This window comes from Engystomops pustulosus, chromosome 5, assembly GCF_040894005.1.
Source record: "Engystomops pustulosus chromosome 5, aEngPut4.maternal, whole genome shotgun sequence".
Classification (NCBI taxonomy): Eukaryota; Metazoa; Chordata; class Amphibia; order Anura; family Leptodactylidae; genus Engystomops; species Engystomops pustulosus.
Window position 1 is genome coordinate 136,284,037 of NC_092415.1, and position 19,223 is coordinate 136,303,259.

The 19,223-nt window shown below is 39.7% G+C and overlaps 1 protein-coding gene across 5 annotated transcripts in view; it reads left to right on the forward strand.

Annotated features, from left to right (window-relative positions):
- Window positions 1-19,223, forward strand: part of ADCY1 (adenylate cyclase 1) — a 326,787-nt gene that overhangs the window by 208,834 nt on the left and 98,730 nt on the right. For all 5 annotated transcript variants that reach the window (XM_072153115.1, XM_072153117.1, XM_072153116.1 and 2 more), the window contains 2 exons: window positions 8,081-8,178; window positions 18,783-18,867. In XM_072153115.1, the coding sequence (XP_072009216.1) occupies window positions 8,081-8,178; window positions 18,783-18,867 (183 nt within the window). The remainder of the gene's footprint in view (window positions 1-8,080; window positions 8,179-18,782; window positions 18,868-19,223) is intronic.

Consider the following 19,223-nt stretch of genomic DNA (forward strand, 5'->3'; position numbering starts at 1 on the left):
TGGCCATCACAGCACAATCTCTGCCCCTCCTCCTCTGTCACTTCCTATTGGTTGCAGTGTGTCAGCTGATCTCTCAGTGTGGAGAGGAGCTGTGAGCCCCTGGAGCGATCTGTAGTGTAGGGAATCCTTGTGCGCAGACTCGGCCAGATCAGCTGTTTCTCAGGGCGCCAGCAACCAGAACAAAAGGAGTTATCTCAATAAGCCTGCATATTTTGTAATAAGTGTAAATGGTGAAAGTACTTGTCAGAATGCATTGGACCCAATTACAGCCATTTGCTATGGTGACACAACCCCTTTAATATTGGCATGGGTTTTTATGCATTCTCTCTCTTTTCTATGTTGTTAGGAGGTTCAGAATTTTGGGTGCAATTCTTCAAATGTTTATAAAAATTGGCCTACATAGCAGTAAAAGCCTGTAAATTATGCCATTTTAGAAACTACACCCCTCATTGTGTGAAAAATCAACTTTAAGGAGTGTGTTAACCCTTGTTTCACAGGTTAAAATACAATGGAGGTGTAATTCACAACTGTAATTTTTTTTTAGATAATGCATTAATTTTGGCCAAACGAACCGTCAGAAAGTATTAACCCCTTCCCGACATTTGACGTAATAGTACTGCATCGCGGGAGGTGCGTTCCCGCAATTTGCAGTACTCTTACGTCAAGATTCTGACGCCGGCTATATATTACTATAGATCACTTGTTCAAGCTTACATGTCAGTAAAAGTAAAAAAAATGTTTAAACAATAAATAAAGGGTTTTTTAAATAAAAATAAATAATAAAAGAAAGTGAAAATCCCCCCAAACACCACATTTCCCTGTACAAAAGTAATAAAGTTCAAAAAACACTAAATCACAAAACACCGCTTATTTGGTATCGCTGCGTCCATAACAATCTGTACAATAAATCATAATCATAATTGGACCAGCTCAGTGACTGTGGTAAAAAAAAAAAAAACTTGCCAAGATACCACTGAAAAGAACAACTTGTCACGCAAAAAATAAGCTCACAAACTGCTCCGTCAACAAAAAAATACGATGCCGCTGTACAAATGGCAATACTAAAACAAATGCAATTTTTTCTATTCTAGTTTTCCTTCAATAAAATTGGACAAATATAAATAAAACTATGAGGTATCAAAGTAATCCGTAGAATAAAGATAATATATTATTGTTATGCTACAGTGAACACCCCACCCCCCCCCAAAAAAAAAGAAATGCTGCAAATCAAAACAAGAATTGATTTTACAGTACATCTCGTCTCGCAAAAAATAAGCCCTTATTTGTTTAAATTGCCAAAAAAATAAAGATTGTATAGCCTATTCCCGATGCGCGTTGTTATAGAACGGTGCAGCGGGTAGTGACTTGCCAACACGTTTCAGATGGCGGCTGTTCCCGACAGTCATCCATCCTGCCCCATGGACCAGAAGGGTTACGTCCCCCCCAGTTCATGATCGCTGCTATTGGCTCATCAATGAAGACCAGCTAGACTAGCAGCGAATTTACTTACGACGTCAGTAATACTGTAATACAGTAATACTGATACCATGTCTGTAGACACGGTGATCGGGCAGGGTGGCGGCTGTTCCTCACAGCCACCAATTTTGCCTTGCAGTCCAGAGGGGTTTTGCTGCCCCCCTCTGTCTATGTTTGCCACTATTGGCTGGTCGATTTGGTCCAGCCAAAAGCAGCAATATTCGCCACAATGGGCATCGCTAGCGTGAATAAGAGCAACACTTCACAATAATTTCCCTACGGAAAACAAAGATATGGTACAAAAGCGCTGTCCGTGTACATTGTACAGATGATGCTGTACAACTCTTACGAGCTTTTCCAATGTGCAGGTCCTGCTGTATTTTCTGCATTTTCAAGAGGAAGATATTAGGAAACTAATATTGGGACAAGAAGGACGTGGCCCCAGTACATCTGTATTAGATGTTCCTGTGTTTTGCCAGGACAGCATTTTCCCGGTGAATTCTGCTGCTTCTAAAGGTAGGACTCAATAAAGAGTCTGTTCCAAAAGAGGAGTTAGGATGGACACTACATACTACTAAGAGACCTGCGACAACTCCAGAGTGACAAAAGTTTAGTTGGTCCCCTGGTATATTCCACCTCCTTATACGCGACACATTCACAATTCACGCCCAACCTGTTGTGAATTTATTTTCGGTAAAATGAATAATTGTAACAACTGTTAGGTCACGTTGCTCCCTATAGCCCTCCATTATTTCATTGCGGGATGTAGTTTGCAAACTTGGGTCACTTGTGGGTTTTATGTTTTTTATTTAGGTTTTCTATTTCCCCTCCAAGTCTCTGGATTTGTTAGCACATCCTTTATAATTCTCCAAGTTCTTTATTTTTTAATTATTATTTATTTATATTCCAAGTGCTTTATCATTCCGGAGCCCTGCTGGATTTTCTGGCTAGCATTTAGGATCACATGTTGGGTCTTTCTCGCGTCAGGAAATATGGCTTCCTAATCAGAGAGCTGACATTTTACAGTGACACAAAGTGGGCATCACATAATGGGCGCCACATTACGGGCACTGCACTTTCCAGAAATAATTGCAATTTCCATCTTGGACTCCATTGCACATCATATTTGGAAACTACCTATATGTTCAAAATGCTCATTTCACCACGTGTATTAGGCTGCACCAAATATTACACCTCGCTAAATTCCCAAAGAGGTGTATATTCAACAATTAGGGTCACTTTTTGGGTTTTCCTCTGTTTTGGTACCACTAGGGCTCTCCAAATGCATCCTGACACATGTGAAGAAGGAAAAGATGTTTTAAAAATGATGCCAAGTTAAAGCAGATATATGGAAAATGTTATCAAGTTATTTTAGTGATATGACCAACTATCCAAAAAGTAGAAAATTTGGAAAACATTGTTTTTTTCAAAATTTTCGCCAAATTTCCATTTATTTCATAAATAAATACTAAACATATTGCTTAAATTTCTCAACTAACATGAAGTACAATGTCTCAAAATCAACTGGATATGTTAAAGCGTTCCAAAGTTATAACCACTTAAATAGACACGTCAGATTTTAAAAAATGGGCCGTGTCAGGAAGGTGAAAAGTGTCTTTGGCGTTAAAGGGTTAAATGACGAAAAATTCCACACAGTTTGATACCCAATTTCTGCCGAATAATCCTTTATTAAAAATTTACAATAAAGTATACACGTAATAAGGCAAAGTTGGACGGATTACAATGCATTAAAACTATGTGTGTCAAGAATATCGGCTGAAACAAGCCAAAAGTTGATAGAATAGTCTTGTAAAAAGTATTCAATGGTCAGTACATTATAATTAAAGACTTAACAAAATACTACAAAATAACAATACATTAATGAGGACTAGAGCATATTGGTGAGCTATAATACCAAACCAAATAGAAGACCACACATAGAATGCCCCGACACGTGTTTCCCTATGGCGATTTTTCAAGGGGAGTGTAAAATAACAGGAACTGAATGCGCAAAGGAACAAAGTGAGGTGAGGCCGCGCGACAAATGACTATGAACCTGTACTTTTGGTGCACGCGCATGTAGATATGGGAGAAGTGGAGAAGTGCTATTCAATGGGAAATAAGTACTAAAGTGCATGGATAATAATATTATTGCACATTTGCCCAGGTAGGAATACATACATATAAAAAAGGATATGATCTCATACAGTTGCATATAAATTCTAATATTTACAGGTAATGCCCCAAATAAAAAGATGAAGAATGATGTAATATTGCATGTGGCCAAATGACAAATATACATAATCATCACATAAATCCGACTAAAACAAAATCAAATGCTGAAGTAAGACCGAGTTGAATAATAGTAAAGTGCCAATGGCAAATGCCATATTGTCTATTGCATCTGTCCTATTGCACTAAAACCCAAGTAAACCTAGCTAGTGTATAGAGTGTTGTAGTATCAAAGGATACTTATTGAGCTAAAAAGCATGTGAGATGTGAAAATATGTATAAGAATAAATATTGTACAAGATATTGCACTGAGGCCCAGATAATCAATCCCAGTGTTCAACATAAAAGAAGAGGCTAGCCATACAAAAAAATATAAAACTAAGTGAAATGGTATAAACAACATATGGGAGTGTATATTGTACTAAATATATGCTTAATATATGGTAGAACAAAATATCAAGTTTATACAATACAAAGTAAAGTGTAAAGTAAAAAGTGAAAGTGAACACACATGAAAAAACAGAAAGAGGCCGTATGTGACTGTCAGGGGCATGTGGTTGGAAAAAATGGGCAATAAGATATGCCAGGACTGAGAGGGCAGCAATATAATAATAAAGCTTGAGATTAAGAATGGTCCGAAGGATTCCTATGAAAAGAGAAGAGAAATTTGTGAAAGACAAGAGAATCAAGTGCACGACCTTAAAAAAACAGAGATACATTAAGGATAAAACCAAACACTTAAAAGGGATCCTAATAAAGAGTACAAGTAAGGAAATGCATTCTATAAGAATGGTGCAAAACTAAGATTCTCGTTTAGACCATGGGGGTGACAAGTATCCAGGAGATAGATCCACTTGGTCTCTCTTTGTGCCAGGCCAATTTCTCCCAAGTATGAGGATTCCCCATATGTGGTGGTGACTGCTGTATGGGCACACGGCTGGGCATAGAAGGGAAAGAGGTGCCATTCAGAGCAGATCTGCACTGTCACATTTTACAGGCTATAGAATGTTTTTATTTTTTGTAATTGAGACACATAGAGGATTACTCTCTTTATGGATAAGATCCACTTTTCAGGTACATGATTTACAGGGGGTTCAATAGCTAATAATAAGATTTTACTAACTCTTTCTTGGTATTGGTTTAAAAAATCAATAATTCTTGTTTATGGTTTTTAGCATTTTTTTTTGTCCCGGACCTTCACGTACCATAAAATAATGTGTTATCTTTATTCTATGGGTCATCAAAATTACGGTGACACCACATTCATATAGCTTTTTTATGGTTAACTTGTAAAACTCATTTTGTGAGAAGTTCGCTTGTTTTTGCATCACCATGTATTAACACCTTTACGACATGTGATGTAATAAAACCATTAGCCCATTGTAATAAATAAGGAGGAAAAAACCCATATACTGATAGGATAGGATCGATCATACAACCTAGAGTTAAAGTACCCTAGGGGGTCTGAAAAATAGTAAAAATGAAATAAAAAAAAATTATAATAAAGAAACCTAAAAATCAAAGCGGCCAAAGTCGAAAATGGCACTTTTTTGCCATTTTGAAAAATATAAAAAATTCAACAAAAAGTGATAAAAAGGTCATACATTCCTAAAACTGGTAGCATTTAAAACGTCATCCGAAGTCACAAAAAATAACACCACCCACAGCTCCTTACACCGAAGTATGAAAGAAGATGGCAAAATAAAAAAAAAATTCTACAGGAGGCTTTAATTTTTGTGAATGTATGAAAACATTATAAAACCTATACAAATTTGGTAATCTCCTAATTGTATCGACCCAGAGAATAAAGTAGACATGTCATTTGGTGAAAATATAGTGAAAACCGTAAAATCCAAGTCCACAAGAGAAAGGTGCAAATGTGTTTTTTCACCAATTTCACTGCATTTGGAATTTTTTTTTCTCGCTTCCCGGTATACGGCAAATTCTACTGTCTGATGAATTAAATTAAATGTGTATGTTCAGATGGGAATACCCTTTTAATGAATAGGCCCTTTTTGGTTTTGTGTTATCATTTTTCACACCTCACTTTTTTGTGTGTGCAGAGTTTTCTGCATGACAAATTGTACTTTGTAATTACAGTATTTATTTTTCCATTCCATGTACTGAAAAGCAGGAAAAAAACTTCTAAATACTGTAAAATTGTTGAAAATAAAATAAAATTAAATACCATAATTTTGAAGTGCAATTTGTTACGCAGAAAACAAGCCCTCACACAGGTCTGTATATGGAAAAATAAAAAAGTTATAGATATCTGAAGGAGGGTAGTGAAAAATGAAAGCGCAAAAACGAAAAAAGGCTGCAACGAGAAGGGGTTAATGGGCATAACATTTATATTTTTGTTGTTTACAGAGCTGATTTAGAGCTTATTTTTTGCAGGTCAAGCTGTTCTTTTTCTTGGTATCATGTCTGGGTAAATGTTACTATTTGACCACTTTTTATACTGTTTTTATGAGGTCAGTTGTGAAAAGTTTATAATTTTTGTGTTTTTTTTGTGTTTTATTTACAGGTCCTGTGACAATTTTATTTTATTGTATGGGTTGTTATGGACGTGGTGATACCCAAAATGTTGAGTTTTTTTTTTTTTTGATTTTTACTATTTTATGTTTTTTTTCATTATTACATGGGATGGGACTTTTATATATATTTTTTTTAATTCATATTTTTAAAACTTGTTCGATCACTTGTTCATTGTAATAAACTGCAATACTAATGTATTGCAGAATATTACATAGTCAGCCTATGCATTCTTCATAGGCTGACAGCTGCAGAATGCACGATCTAGCAGGCATTTAATGCTGGCAGCCCTGGGGTTCTTCATCTGACCTCAGGGCTGCCATGGCAAAGATCGGCACCTCCATTTCCCGCACAGAGGGTGCTGAACGTCGCGGCAATGAACTATAGATGGCGCAATTACTATGAGCGCGGTGTCTATAGGGTTAGACAGACGGAATCGCGAAAGTAGCAATCCCGGCTGTTACTGCGGGATCCCGGCTATGGCATACTGCTAGGATCTTGTGGTGATCGCAAAGGCTCAGCTTCTGAGCCTGAGCAATCACCATGACGTAACGCTCCGTTAAAGTGAGGGAACTACCCGCAACCTATGACATTTGTCAAGGTGTAGGAAGGGGTAAAGTAACATATTGTTTTCTGCCTATCATTGGAGTTCCTGGAGCCTGCAATTCTTTCCCTTCAGGAAATCTGGACAGAAGCCAGATTAATAATCTGAATTTCCTCTCCTACTTTCTACTGTCTGATGAATTAAATTAAATGTGTATGTTCAGATGGGAATACCCTTTTAATGAATAGGCCCTTTTTGGTTTTGTGTTATCATTTTTCACACCTCACTTTTTTTTGTGTGCAGAGTTTTCTGCATGACAAATTGTACTTTGTAATTACAGTATTTATTTTTCCATTCCATGTACTGAAAAGCAGGAAAAAAACTTCTAAATACTGTAAAATTGTTGAAAATATGCATTTGTGCCATTTTCTTGTGGGCTCTGTTTTTACGTCTTTCACTGTGTGATCCAAATCACATGTCTCATTTATTTCTTAGGTCGGTACGATCACTGGGATACCAAATTTATACAGGGGATTTCTATGCTTTAATAGATTTTGTTTTTAAAAAATGAAAACCACCTTTATGAATTTCTTTGTTTTGTCATCTTCTGATGCTAACAACTTTTTTAGAGTATATGTAATTAAGATGCAGACATGAAAGGTTTAAAAAAAGTTTTTTACCCATAAATTTATAATCCTCCTACTTATCTATTTTTTAAAAAAATATTTAAATACAAAAAATAAATATTTTAGGTCAGTGATGGTGAACCTATGGCACGGGTGCTAGAGGAGGCACTCAGAAAGTTCACCAGACAGGATTTGAATCTTCCTGCAGTTCTATACAACTTGAGATGCTGCTCTCAATGCTCTTAAGGTGACACATCCTTGACTGATTGGAACTGCAGGAAGAATGAGAAAGTGTGAACAGGGACAGATTATCTTTTGTGGTCCCCTTGCTGGCTCCATGGTTCTTCCTGTGCAGAGAGACTCTGGCAAGAAGCTGAAATCATCTCTGGATTTGCTCTCCTGCTTTCAGCTTTATTGGTGTACGCAAGAGGTTGATACAATTAAATGTTGTGGAATAACAGGGAGCAATAATTTACTGTTTAAATTGTCATATTGGCACTTGATGGTAAATAATTAGGTTTTGGTTTGTACTTGGGCACCCATTCTCTAAAAGGTTCGCCATCATTGTCTTAGGTTTTTCCTTACTGTAATATGCATGTACTATTAAAATATTTACTAATTTTAAATTTCAATTAAAACTTAACTCTGTTTTTTTTACTTCAAACAGTATCACCAGCTTCACGATGAATATTTTACCAGTGCAGTTGTTCTGTCATTAATTTTAGCTGCCTTATTTGGCCTTGTCTATCTTTTGATAATCCCACAGTGAGTATTAACAAAAATTATTAACTCTTACCGATGTGTATTAACTCTTCCTTTCAGATGTCCACCAGATCCATATATATGTCAACAGATAAACAGTTTTTCAAACTATTAAATGAAATGTCGATGCCCTATATGTATTTCCATGTGGTGGTTTGATTGTATTGCAGCCTGTCAAATATTATGGTCCCATGCTAAACCATAGGTTATTGAATTAGTTAAATGTCTCATTCAAGGCCTTAACCAAATGTAAGAGTAACCATCATTTCAGATGATTTTTTTAAAATTGTGTGTGGGGAAAGTGATGTGAACATTTTCCTAATATCGTTCATTAAGAATTTTGCTTTTTTTTTGTAAAGAAACGGGATGCAAATTGCACCTCAGTTTCAATGTTACTTTTATGTTGTTATGGCAGCCTGCACAATGTACAGGCTGGACTACGCATCTCAAATGGAGAGAGTTACTTGATTTTTTTTTTTTTTACAAACTAAGCAGAATTTTTTAATGAAGTATATTAGAAAATGTTCACCACACTCAATATAAAAATGATCTCAAAGGACAACTACACTTTAACCCCTTAAGGACGCAGCCATTTTGTAGCTTAAGGCTCAGCCCCATTTTTTATATTCTGACCTGCGTCGCTTTATATAGTTATAACTTTTGAACACTGTTACTTATCGAAGCGATTCTGAGATTGTTTTTTTTTCCCCACATGTTGTACCTTATATACTCGAGTATAAGCCTAGTTTTTCAGCACAAAAAATGTGCTGAAAAACCCAAACTCGGCTTATACTCGAGTCAAAAAAATAAATATATCTAAACTCACCTTTCCGGCGGCCCCTGTATATCTTCTGTGCGATCTGTCCGGCAGGGGCTGGCAAGCTATATACACTGGGGCAGGGTCTGACAGACTATATACACTGGGGCAGGGGCTGGCAGGCTATATACACTGGGGCAGGGGCTGGCAGGCTATATACACTGGGGCAGGGGCTGGCAGGCTATATACACTGGGGCAGGGGCTGGCAGGCTATATACACTGGGGCAGGGGCTGGCAGGCTATATACACTGGGGCAGGGGCTGGCAGGCTATATACACTGGGGCAGGGGCTGGCAGGCTATATACACTGGGGCAGGGGCTGGCAGGTTATATACACTGGGGCAGGGGCTGGCAGGCTATATACACTGGGGCAGGGGCTGGCAGGCTATATACACTGGGGCAGGGGCTGGCAGGCTATATACACTGGGGCAGGGGCTGGCAGGCTATATACACTGGGGCAGGGGCTGGCTGGCTATATACACTGGGGCAGGGGCTGGCTGGCTATATACACTGGGGCAGGGGCTGGCTGGCTATATACTGGGGAGGCTGTGACCAATGCATTTCCCACCCTCGGCTTATACTCGAGTCAATAGGTTTTCCCAGTATTTTGTGGTAAAATTAGGGGCCTCGGCTTATACTCGGGTCGGCTTATACTCGCGTATATACGGTACTTCATTTTAGTGGTAAATTTTGGCTGATAAGTTTTGCGTTTATTTACAAAACAAAAAGAAAAAATTATGAATTTTTTTAAAAATTTGCCATTTTCCAAATTCGAAATCATTGCGTTTTCAGGCCGATAGATTTACCACCTAAATAAGTTGCTGAATAACATTTCCCATATGTCTACTTTACATTTTCATAATTTTTGAAATGTCTGGATAATTTATTTTGATGTCACACAGATTTTCAGAATTTACTATTTTGGGGATAAATACAGTTTTGAATGAAATTATACATATTTAACATCAAAACCCCCCCTATATTATCAACCCATTTTAAAATCTGCACCCCTCAAACTATCAGAAACAGCTTTTAGGAAGATTGTTAATCCCTCAAGATCTTCATAGTAATTGAATCAAAATAGAGTTGAAATTTAGGTGGGGAGCGTAACGGCATGACGTAGGCGCGTCACGCTGCACATCCGCCCTCCTCTCCTCCCCGCTCTCCACGCTGACTCGGCATGGGCACTGGAGGCTGGTAACCCCGCAGACGGCCTTCTACCGGCCCGGGAGGGGAAGATTTGGGTCCGGACGCACCGGCGCACCGGCTGTGTTGCGGCGCCCCGAGGCATGCTGTCCCCGTCTGCCTGGCGCTTGTTGCTGGAGGAGGTTGGCGGCTCGTAGCCCATTTTTCTTTGGCCCAGAAAATGTTTGATGCCCGCTCGGCTCCGTGAGCAAGAGAATCCGGAGGTGCTTGGAGGACGAGGGGGATCTGCCTATTACGACATCTCGTGCTGGACACGCGTTGACCCGGAGGAGGGCGTCCTAGGGTTGCTGCTGAGGCGGTGTGGCTGGAGTTGTGCCTTTGGAGTCGGCGTGACCGGTGGCAGGGGTGATAAGAGCTGCCCGTGTCTGGTCCCTGCTTTTCAAGTCTGGCTGCGGTCTGGTGTCGTTCGTGTGGATGGGTGAGATGTACCTGGCTATAATTTTCCTCGCCCAAACATTAAGCTATCTGCACCTGGTGCTAACTCTGACTCCTTCCTAACCAACCTAACATTCGCCTGATATGTGCCTGCTATCTGTCTGCTATTTGTCCGCTATATGTTAGCTATCAGCACCTTTTAACTTAACCAACTTAACATCGCTGGTGCCAAGCTATATCTCTGCAGGCCATAATTTTCTTCTCCCATGTATTAAGCTGACTGCATCTGGCATGAAGTTTGACTCTTTCTTAACCAATTTAACATGTGCCGGATATGCGCCTATTCTCTGTATGCTATTTGTCTGCTATATGTTAGCCATCGGTGCCTCTTAACTAAACCAAATTAACATCGTCGGTGGCAAGCTATACCGCTGCAGGCTCTCGCCACGCTGATACTTTTTCTGTCAAGAACTGAGTCTATATGATAGTAATAACAACGCGGCTACAGAGCTGTATTAACTCTGCATATATCCTCTCTAACAAATTAACATTCTGTTAGGGTGAACGACCCTAGATCTTGGATTTTCTCGCCTATTGACATTTGCTTCCTTGGCATGTAGAACTGTTTGGGCCCTTTGTTGTGCAACACATGCTATGCTATACTAGTCCCGTAACATTTGGGGCCGATGCCAACTGGCATCAACTTGGATTAATTTAACCTTGTTTTACTTTCAGCCTCTTAATTGTCTGCTATTTGTTTGCTTTTTACCTGCGGTTTGCATTTGCTTACTGAACTAACCTGTCCTTTGTCAATTGTGCAGTATTTTCTGTTTTATTTCCAGGTTGATATATCTGTGTCCTTGGTTATATGTCCGAGAGTTTAGTAGCGGCTGTTTAAGGGGTATAGATTTTTTGACATTAGGCATGCCTCCTAAAAATACCTCAAGGAAGTCTGCGGGGGCAGCCTCCCCCAAGGAGAAAGAGAAAGGAGGGGCCAAAGGAGATAACTCCACAAAATTGGATAAATTATGGAAGTCTCCCCCAGTTAAAACACGTACAGGATTAATTACGCAGAAAAACTCTGAAAATGATGACCCTAAAAACAAAATACAAGGCCCGAGACTCGTCATGCTAGAGGGGGAGGAACAGGACGGGGACAAGGCAAATGCTGGGGGAGAAAACGCTATGCTAAGGGAGATCTTAGACTCCATAAAAACATGCAACTCAGCAATATTGGGACTTACAGATCAGGTGGGAGCCCTGAGAGGAGATGTCTCTCTTTTGAGTGAAGAGCTGAATAGGTTAAGAGATAAGCAGAAAATGGCAGAGGATAAAATTACTAATATTGAGAAGGAGGTGGGCACTCTCAAAAAAATCACCTCTCGGCTAGAGGTAGAGAATAAGGCCCTGAAAGGGAAAATTGCGGATATGGAGGATCGCTCAAGAAGAGCTAATCTAAGATTAATAGGAGTACCAGAAAAAGCTGAGGGAGAGAACCCTGTAAGTTACATTAAAGAATGGCTTTTAAAAGAAATAGGGAAGGAGTATCTCTCCCCGAATTTTGATATTGAGCGAGCTCACAGAATCCCGTCGGGTTCTTATATCCCGGGGAATACCCCCCGCACCCTTATCTGTAAAACGTTACTCTCGAGAGATCGTGACACGATACTGAGACGAGCACGTGATTTAAAAGAACTATCAATTCAAGGTGCGAAAGTTGCAATATACCCGGACTTTTCTAAGGACACCCTCCAGAAAAGGAAAAGCTTTCTGGAGGTAAAAAAAAGGCTGAGAGACAAGGGCATTATTTATTCATTAATGTTTCCGGCCAAACTAAAAATTATTTTTCAAGGTCAGTCCCAGTTTTTCAGTACCCCAGAACAAGCCTCAGATTGGTTAGATCTTCAGGGGCTATGAATGCAGATATTGTTGTCATTATATTGTGGTACAGGTCAGCAACTGGGGGGAGGGGGGTGAGGGGGGACGGGAAAGTGGCTGAAGTAGGAAGAGTTGTACTTTGGTAGAACAGGTGGAGGGATTTTTGGGGGGTGGGATGAAACGATGCTGGGGATGCTGTTTGGTCGCAAGGCAGATTTATTTTTTATTTTTTGTTCGTTGCTATGCTTCCCCTTTCTTCTCCTTTGTAGATATAACACATGGGTACTAGGCTGATATTGTGGAACATAAGAGGTTTGAAAGATCGCTTGAAACGCTGTATTGTTTTTGACTATATTGTTAAACAACTACCTGCAATTGTTATATTATTGGAGACACATCTTGATAAAGAGTCTTTGGCTCTAGTAGATAGGAGGTGGGCCAGTCATGTGTATAACTCCGTTTTTTCATCATTCTCTAGAGGTGTCTCTATTTTGGTTCATAGATCAGTCGATTTCCAAGTATTGGATGCAAGGTGTGATCCAAATGGAAGATACGTATTCCTGCTAGGTATACTAGATGGTATTAAATGCGTTGTGGCAGGAGTCTATATACCTCCCCCCTTTAGATATGATGTCCTGATAAGTTTACTGCGGTTTCTGGAAAAGGTGGGTGAGTGCCCCGTTTTGGTTCTCGGTGACTTCAATGCTGTAATGTCGGACAAGAAGGATCGTATAGGGAAAAAAAACCCGCCATGTATGGTGAGGGAAGATACCCCCTTCGCCAGGTTTTGTCAGGAAGTGGGTTGGAGAGATGTGTGGAGATCCTTAAAGGGGGAACAACAGATATTTTCATGTCATAATCACACCTTTTCCCGGATTGACTTAGCTTTGGCCAATGACCTTGCAATCGACTGGGTGGGAAAAATTCGGTATGATAATCGCTCCATATCTGATCACTCCCCGTTGGTCCTTGAGGTGTCCGGATCTAGGAAACCGGCACTTAGGTTTTGGAAACTCAATGCGCATTGGTTGGTTCTATTGACGGATGAAGATAAAATTAAGGAAGAGATATGTAGATTTATTGCGGCTAATAGAACAGCGGACAACCGTGGGCTAATGTGGGATAGTTTGAAATCCTTTCTTAGAGGGATATTAAATTCAGAAATTATATATTTGCGTAAGCAATGGGCCAGACAGGAGAGGACATTAAAAAAGGAGGTGAAAGAAAAAGAAAGGGCCTTGCTAGAGAGTGGTTCGAAAGAGCGGCTCGATAGCTTTAATAGGGCACAGGAGGAATACAACAGATTAATGGCAGATAAGGCGACGCAGAAACTATTCTTTTTGGATCAGAAGACACACTGTGAGAGTGGCGTACCTTCAAAGGGGCTTTTGCAGAAAGTTAAAAAACAACAGGAGGTAAACAGAATAACAGCTATTAAAAACAATTTTGGGGATATAAATACCAATGCTGAAGAGATTAGAGAAACTTTTTTAAAATTTTTTCAAGGTATTTATTCCTCAGATTTGGAGGTGTCAATAGGGGACATAAGGCAATTCCTAGATAAGATTCAATTCCCTTCCCTCTCGATGGATAGGGCAGTTGCGATATCTCGCCCTATAACTAGGGCAGAGCATGAGGAGTCCCTTGCATCCTCCAGACGTAATTCCTCCCCGGGACTGGATGGGCTACCTCTGGAAATTTATATCAGATTCGGTGCTATCCTTTTACCACTTATGGTGGAGATATGGGAATTTGCTCAAAGGGAGGGTAGGCTGCCCGACTCATGGTATGAGGCAAGTATAGTTCTGATCCCAAAGAAAAACAAAGACCCTTTGGAAGCGGAATCCTATCGACCGATTTCGCTTATTAATGCAGATGCCAAGCTGGTGGCCAAATTACTGTCAAATAGATTAAAGGAATATGCGCCAACACTTATACACGAAGACCAATGTGGCTTTGTGGCTGGCCGCCAGAGTAAAAATAATATAAGACGGCTGTTTGCGGGTCTGCAGATGGGCCGGGGGGCGTCCCGCTCCATCCTGTCATTGGATGCCTCTAAGGCCTTTGATAGGGTGGAGTGGGACTTCCTCTGGGAGGTGCTTTATAGATTCGGGCTTGGTGGCCCTTTTGTGGATTGGGTTAGACTTTTTTATAAGGCCCCGAGGGTTTGCATCAGAGTCAATGGCGAATTCACTCCCTTTTTTACACTGTCTAGGGGTACTAGGCAGGGATGCCCTCTGTCCCCGTTGCTGTTTGCGTTTTTTATAGAACCCCTGGCCATAAAACTTAGGGTAGACAGAGAGATAGAAGGGGGAGGACTGGCTGGGCATGAGGATAAGATTATGTTATACGCTGACGATGTTCTCTTATTTCTTAAAGACTCCGAAATATCGGTGCCAAAAGCCTTGAAGGTCATTCAGGAATTTGGTAGATTCTCGGGCTTCCAGATAAACACCCATAAGTCGATTTTGGGACCGCTGGATGGGGATCCACATCCTAATTATCTGCAGTTCGATCTGAAGGTTTCTTCCTTATGTGATTATTTGGGTTTAAAGATCTCGGCCAAGGTTGACGATTATATTACTTTGAATCTCGCCCCCTTGTTAACAAAACTTAAGAACAAGGTGAATACATGGAATACGTTGCCATTAAATCGTGCAGAGAGAGTCATCCTTATAAAGAGTGTACTGTTACCTCAAATACTATATGTACTATCCAACTCTCCTTGCTGGATAGGTAAGAGATGGTTTGGGTTTATTCGCGCGATTATAAATAAATTACTTTGGGGGAGGAAAAAGGTGCGCATTAAACAGGAAACGTTAATGATAGATAGGGAGAGGGGCGGTCTCTCGCTCCCTTCCTTCTACCATTATTTCTTGGCGGCACAGACACAGTTCATTTTAGAAAATAGACAGTCTAACATATGTCATGCGATTACTTCTCGGTTGGAGAGAAAATACGAATCAATTTTGGTTTTACTGGAGTCCGGGCAATTGAAGGGCCTTAACGCTAAAAAAATTCCACTGGTGCGGTTATTGGAGTATACCTGGAGAGACCTTAGGAGACTATTTGGCATTAAGGGGGGATTCAAATTTACTCCTCTGTGGGGTAATCTTAACTTTTTGGAGCTATCTAAAATGGAAGATGTCGGGTTTTGGGAAAAAAAGGGGATCAAGTCTCTGGAGCAGTTGGAGGAAGATGGGGCATTGCCTTCTTTTCAGGACTGGTGTGTTAGGGGTATTTTGGAGGAAAGAGATTTTTTTAGGTATTGTCAAATTGCACATGCACATAGGAAGGAATTACACCACGATAGGTTCACGATATACATAGGGGGTAAATTTACGGAACTATTAGATTTAGATTTGTCACGACTTAACTTATCCAGTATTTACCGCCGGCTTAGGTCCAGTATAGACCAGAATGTTAGTCATGTAACTCAAGTGAAATGGACAAACCAGGTCGGTTTTATCACTGCGGCACAATGGCGAGAGATTTATAAGAATGTGGTTAGATCATCGATTAATTTAAATCACAGATGCACACAACTTTTTATATTATATAGAATTTATTTTTCACCATATTTAATGTTTAAAATAAGTCTAAGTGAAAATTCTAACTGTAGGAGATGTAAAAGGTCTCAAGCAGATATCCTCCATGTTCTATGGGACTGCCCGAAGATCAACTCTTATTGGGAGGAGATCTTCACGAAATTAGAGGTCCAGCTTCAATGTTCTTTCCCGCGTGTGGCCACCTTTGGGGTTCTGGGCCTGCTCCCGATCCCCTTAGATGATAGATCAAAAAGCGACCTGGCCTTGAAGACTATCTTCCTTGCGAGACTAGTACTAGTCAAACACTGGTTAGATGATAAATCCCCAACAGTGAATGAATGGAGTAATTTAGTTAAGCGTATAAAATCGTACGAATGTGCTTATGAGAAGCGATATAGGAAGGGCAGCAGACTCAACGATATCTGGAATCAGTGGAGATTATAGAGTTTTTTTTTTTTTTTATATATATAGGATACTCCACTGAGCATATGTTGTGGCCACTCAATATCTCCAGCATCGTTAGTGGGTGGGGGTGGGGGGGTATGGGGGGGGGGATATATATACCGATATCATGACACTTGTGTAATATGTTGGTGGCTCTCAATGATGGGGAGCTTTGTATATGCTATATATATGTTATTTACAAAGATGTCATGTAATGATGTAATGCTTTATGGATAATTGATAAAATTACAATAAAAAAAAGTATTATAAAAAAAAAAATAAAAAAAGAGGTGAAATTTAGAATGGTCGAATTTTGACGGTTATATGTTCATTTAGCCATAAAATTTACACATTTCCAAAAGATAAAAAGAGAAAACCCACCATACAATTTGTTCTGCAATTTCTCCCGAGTACAGAGACCCCCCACATGTGACTTGTTTTATGGGCGCACGGCAAGGCGCAGAAGGGAAGGAGCGCCCTGCAGCTGCCAGGATTTTAGTTTCCTCATTGGCCCCTTTTGTAGGCTATAAACTTTTTGCTTTTTTGTTATTGGGGCCATGTGATGGCATTTTTTTTGCGGGATGAGATGCTTTTTCCAGCGTTACCATTTTGGGGTTGGTATCTCCTATTGTTGAAAGTTTAGGAACTTTTTTTTTCTGAGGGCAGGAGTAGAAAAGCATAAATTCTGTACTGGATTTTTTACTTTTGTGTTCACCGTATAACCCAATAATCATGTTATCTTTATTCTATGGGTCAGTACGATTACGGGACATACCATACATGAATATTTTTTCTTATGTTTTACTAAATTTGACAAATAAAACTCTGTGGGAAATATCTATCGTTTTTGCATTGCCGTCTTCCAAGTGGCATAACATTGTTACTTTTTTGGCTACGGAGCTGGTTGATGGCTTGTTTTTTTGCGTGACATGTTGTACTTTGCACCAGTTTCATTCTGGAGTACATATGTTTTTATGATCACTTTTTATAGCATTTTTTGTGGGATTGTAGGCGTTCATCGTGCAGGTTCAAGAATTATTTACTGTTATTGACGTGGTTACGGACGTGCTGATACTATATATGTGGAGTTTGCGTTTTGATTTAGACTTTTTTTTTTGCGTTATATGTCTCTTTATATGTTATGGGGCTTAAGGGGATTTTTATTGATTTCTTATTTTATTTTTTATTGAATAACCTGTTTTTTTTTCTTTTTTACTGTTTCCACCATGGGACATGAACAAGCAATCATCTGATTCCTTGTTCATGATAATACCACATGCACATGCATAGGCTGACACTGTGCCTTTAAGATGACATCACAGACGCCATCTTTCAGGCAGTTCTTACAGGCAGCTCTGGCGTCCCGATTGGACTCCAGAGTTGCCATAGCAACGATTGGCATTGCCCAGAAAACAGCACCGGGGGGGGGGGGCATCATGGCAAAAAGACCCCCCCCCCCCCCCCAAAGGCAAGTTAAATGCAGCGGTCGCACTGACCACGGCATTTAACAGGTTAAACAACCGGGATTGGACGCAGAGCGCTAAGGGGTTAAAGCATGGTAAGGTCTGCTGGGTCTCTGATACCTTTATGCCTTCTGATATGCCTTCTTAAAATTTTGACTGATGGGGTTTTTCCTAGATTAGATCACTATTACTTATAAATTAATGTATGAGTGATGGTAGCACTGCAACTCTTGTGAAGTATTTAAGGGGTACCTCAATGTCATAAAGTGTTGTTATTTTGTTAGAATATGTTTTAATGATTGGTGAGACCCTGACCCCAAAGGTTTTCCACCTATCCTGACAGTCAGTCCTACTGAGATCACTGATGGACTGCTGCTAGGAGTATCAGGTAGTAGATAGCTGCTACAGCGCTGTGACTTGCAGCTAGAGCAGGGTAAGCTCCTTGCACCAAATTCTTGAAAATCCACTGCAACAGTTTTTCTCTGCACATCCATGCACTGGATCACTTGTGCAGGGAATTAATGCTGCCTCATTGACTTCAGTAAACATGTGCTGCAACCTCTCAATTCTTACAATCTTTGAAGGTCAAACAGATCGGAAAGCCACCAATTAGAAATTTCTTTTCACCTATAATAAAATGAGAATACCCCTTTTAAATTAAACAGTATATAGAGGTGTATCAGAGTTGGAAAGAGACACTGCATATTCTACTCATATTTTGTTAATACGAGTCCTATAACAAATATGCCATTGTGCCAGCTCTGTATTATGAAATAAACATTAAACTAAAATGACTAACATTTTAACAATATGTACAGTATTTATTTTTTAAATTCCAGATAGATTAATGCTCTTTTTTTTTTTTTTTTTCCCCCAGAAGCACTATTGTCCTTGTCCTCCTGGTGCTCTGCATATGCTTCCTGGTGGCTTGTATTATGTACCTACACGTCACACGAGTGCAGGTAAATATATTTTTATTTTTATGGTATATTTCCTTTGAAGTGGCATTATTTGTTGCACATACGTTGATTAAGCTTATTGAATATGAAACTATAAATGTCTACCGTCAAAATATTGATATTATATGTGAAGATAATTAATGTATGTTTCACCTTTTCACATAGCAGTCTATTAAGTTTCTGCAACACACATGCCTTATGCTGCAGAGATGAAAATTTTAGTAATCATCAGAATATTTCAACATGGATCTGATTCCAAGCAGCATATTTTGCAAATGCTTTAGGTGTCCACCTGCTATACTTCCTCCCTATCATCTCTCAAATAATCTCCATCACTAAGATTCACACTTTTCTAATAG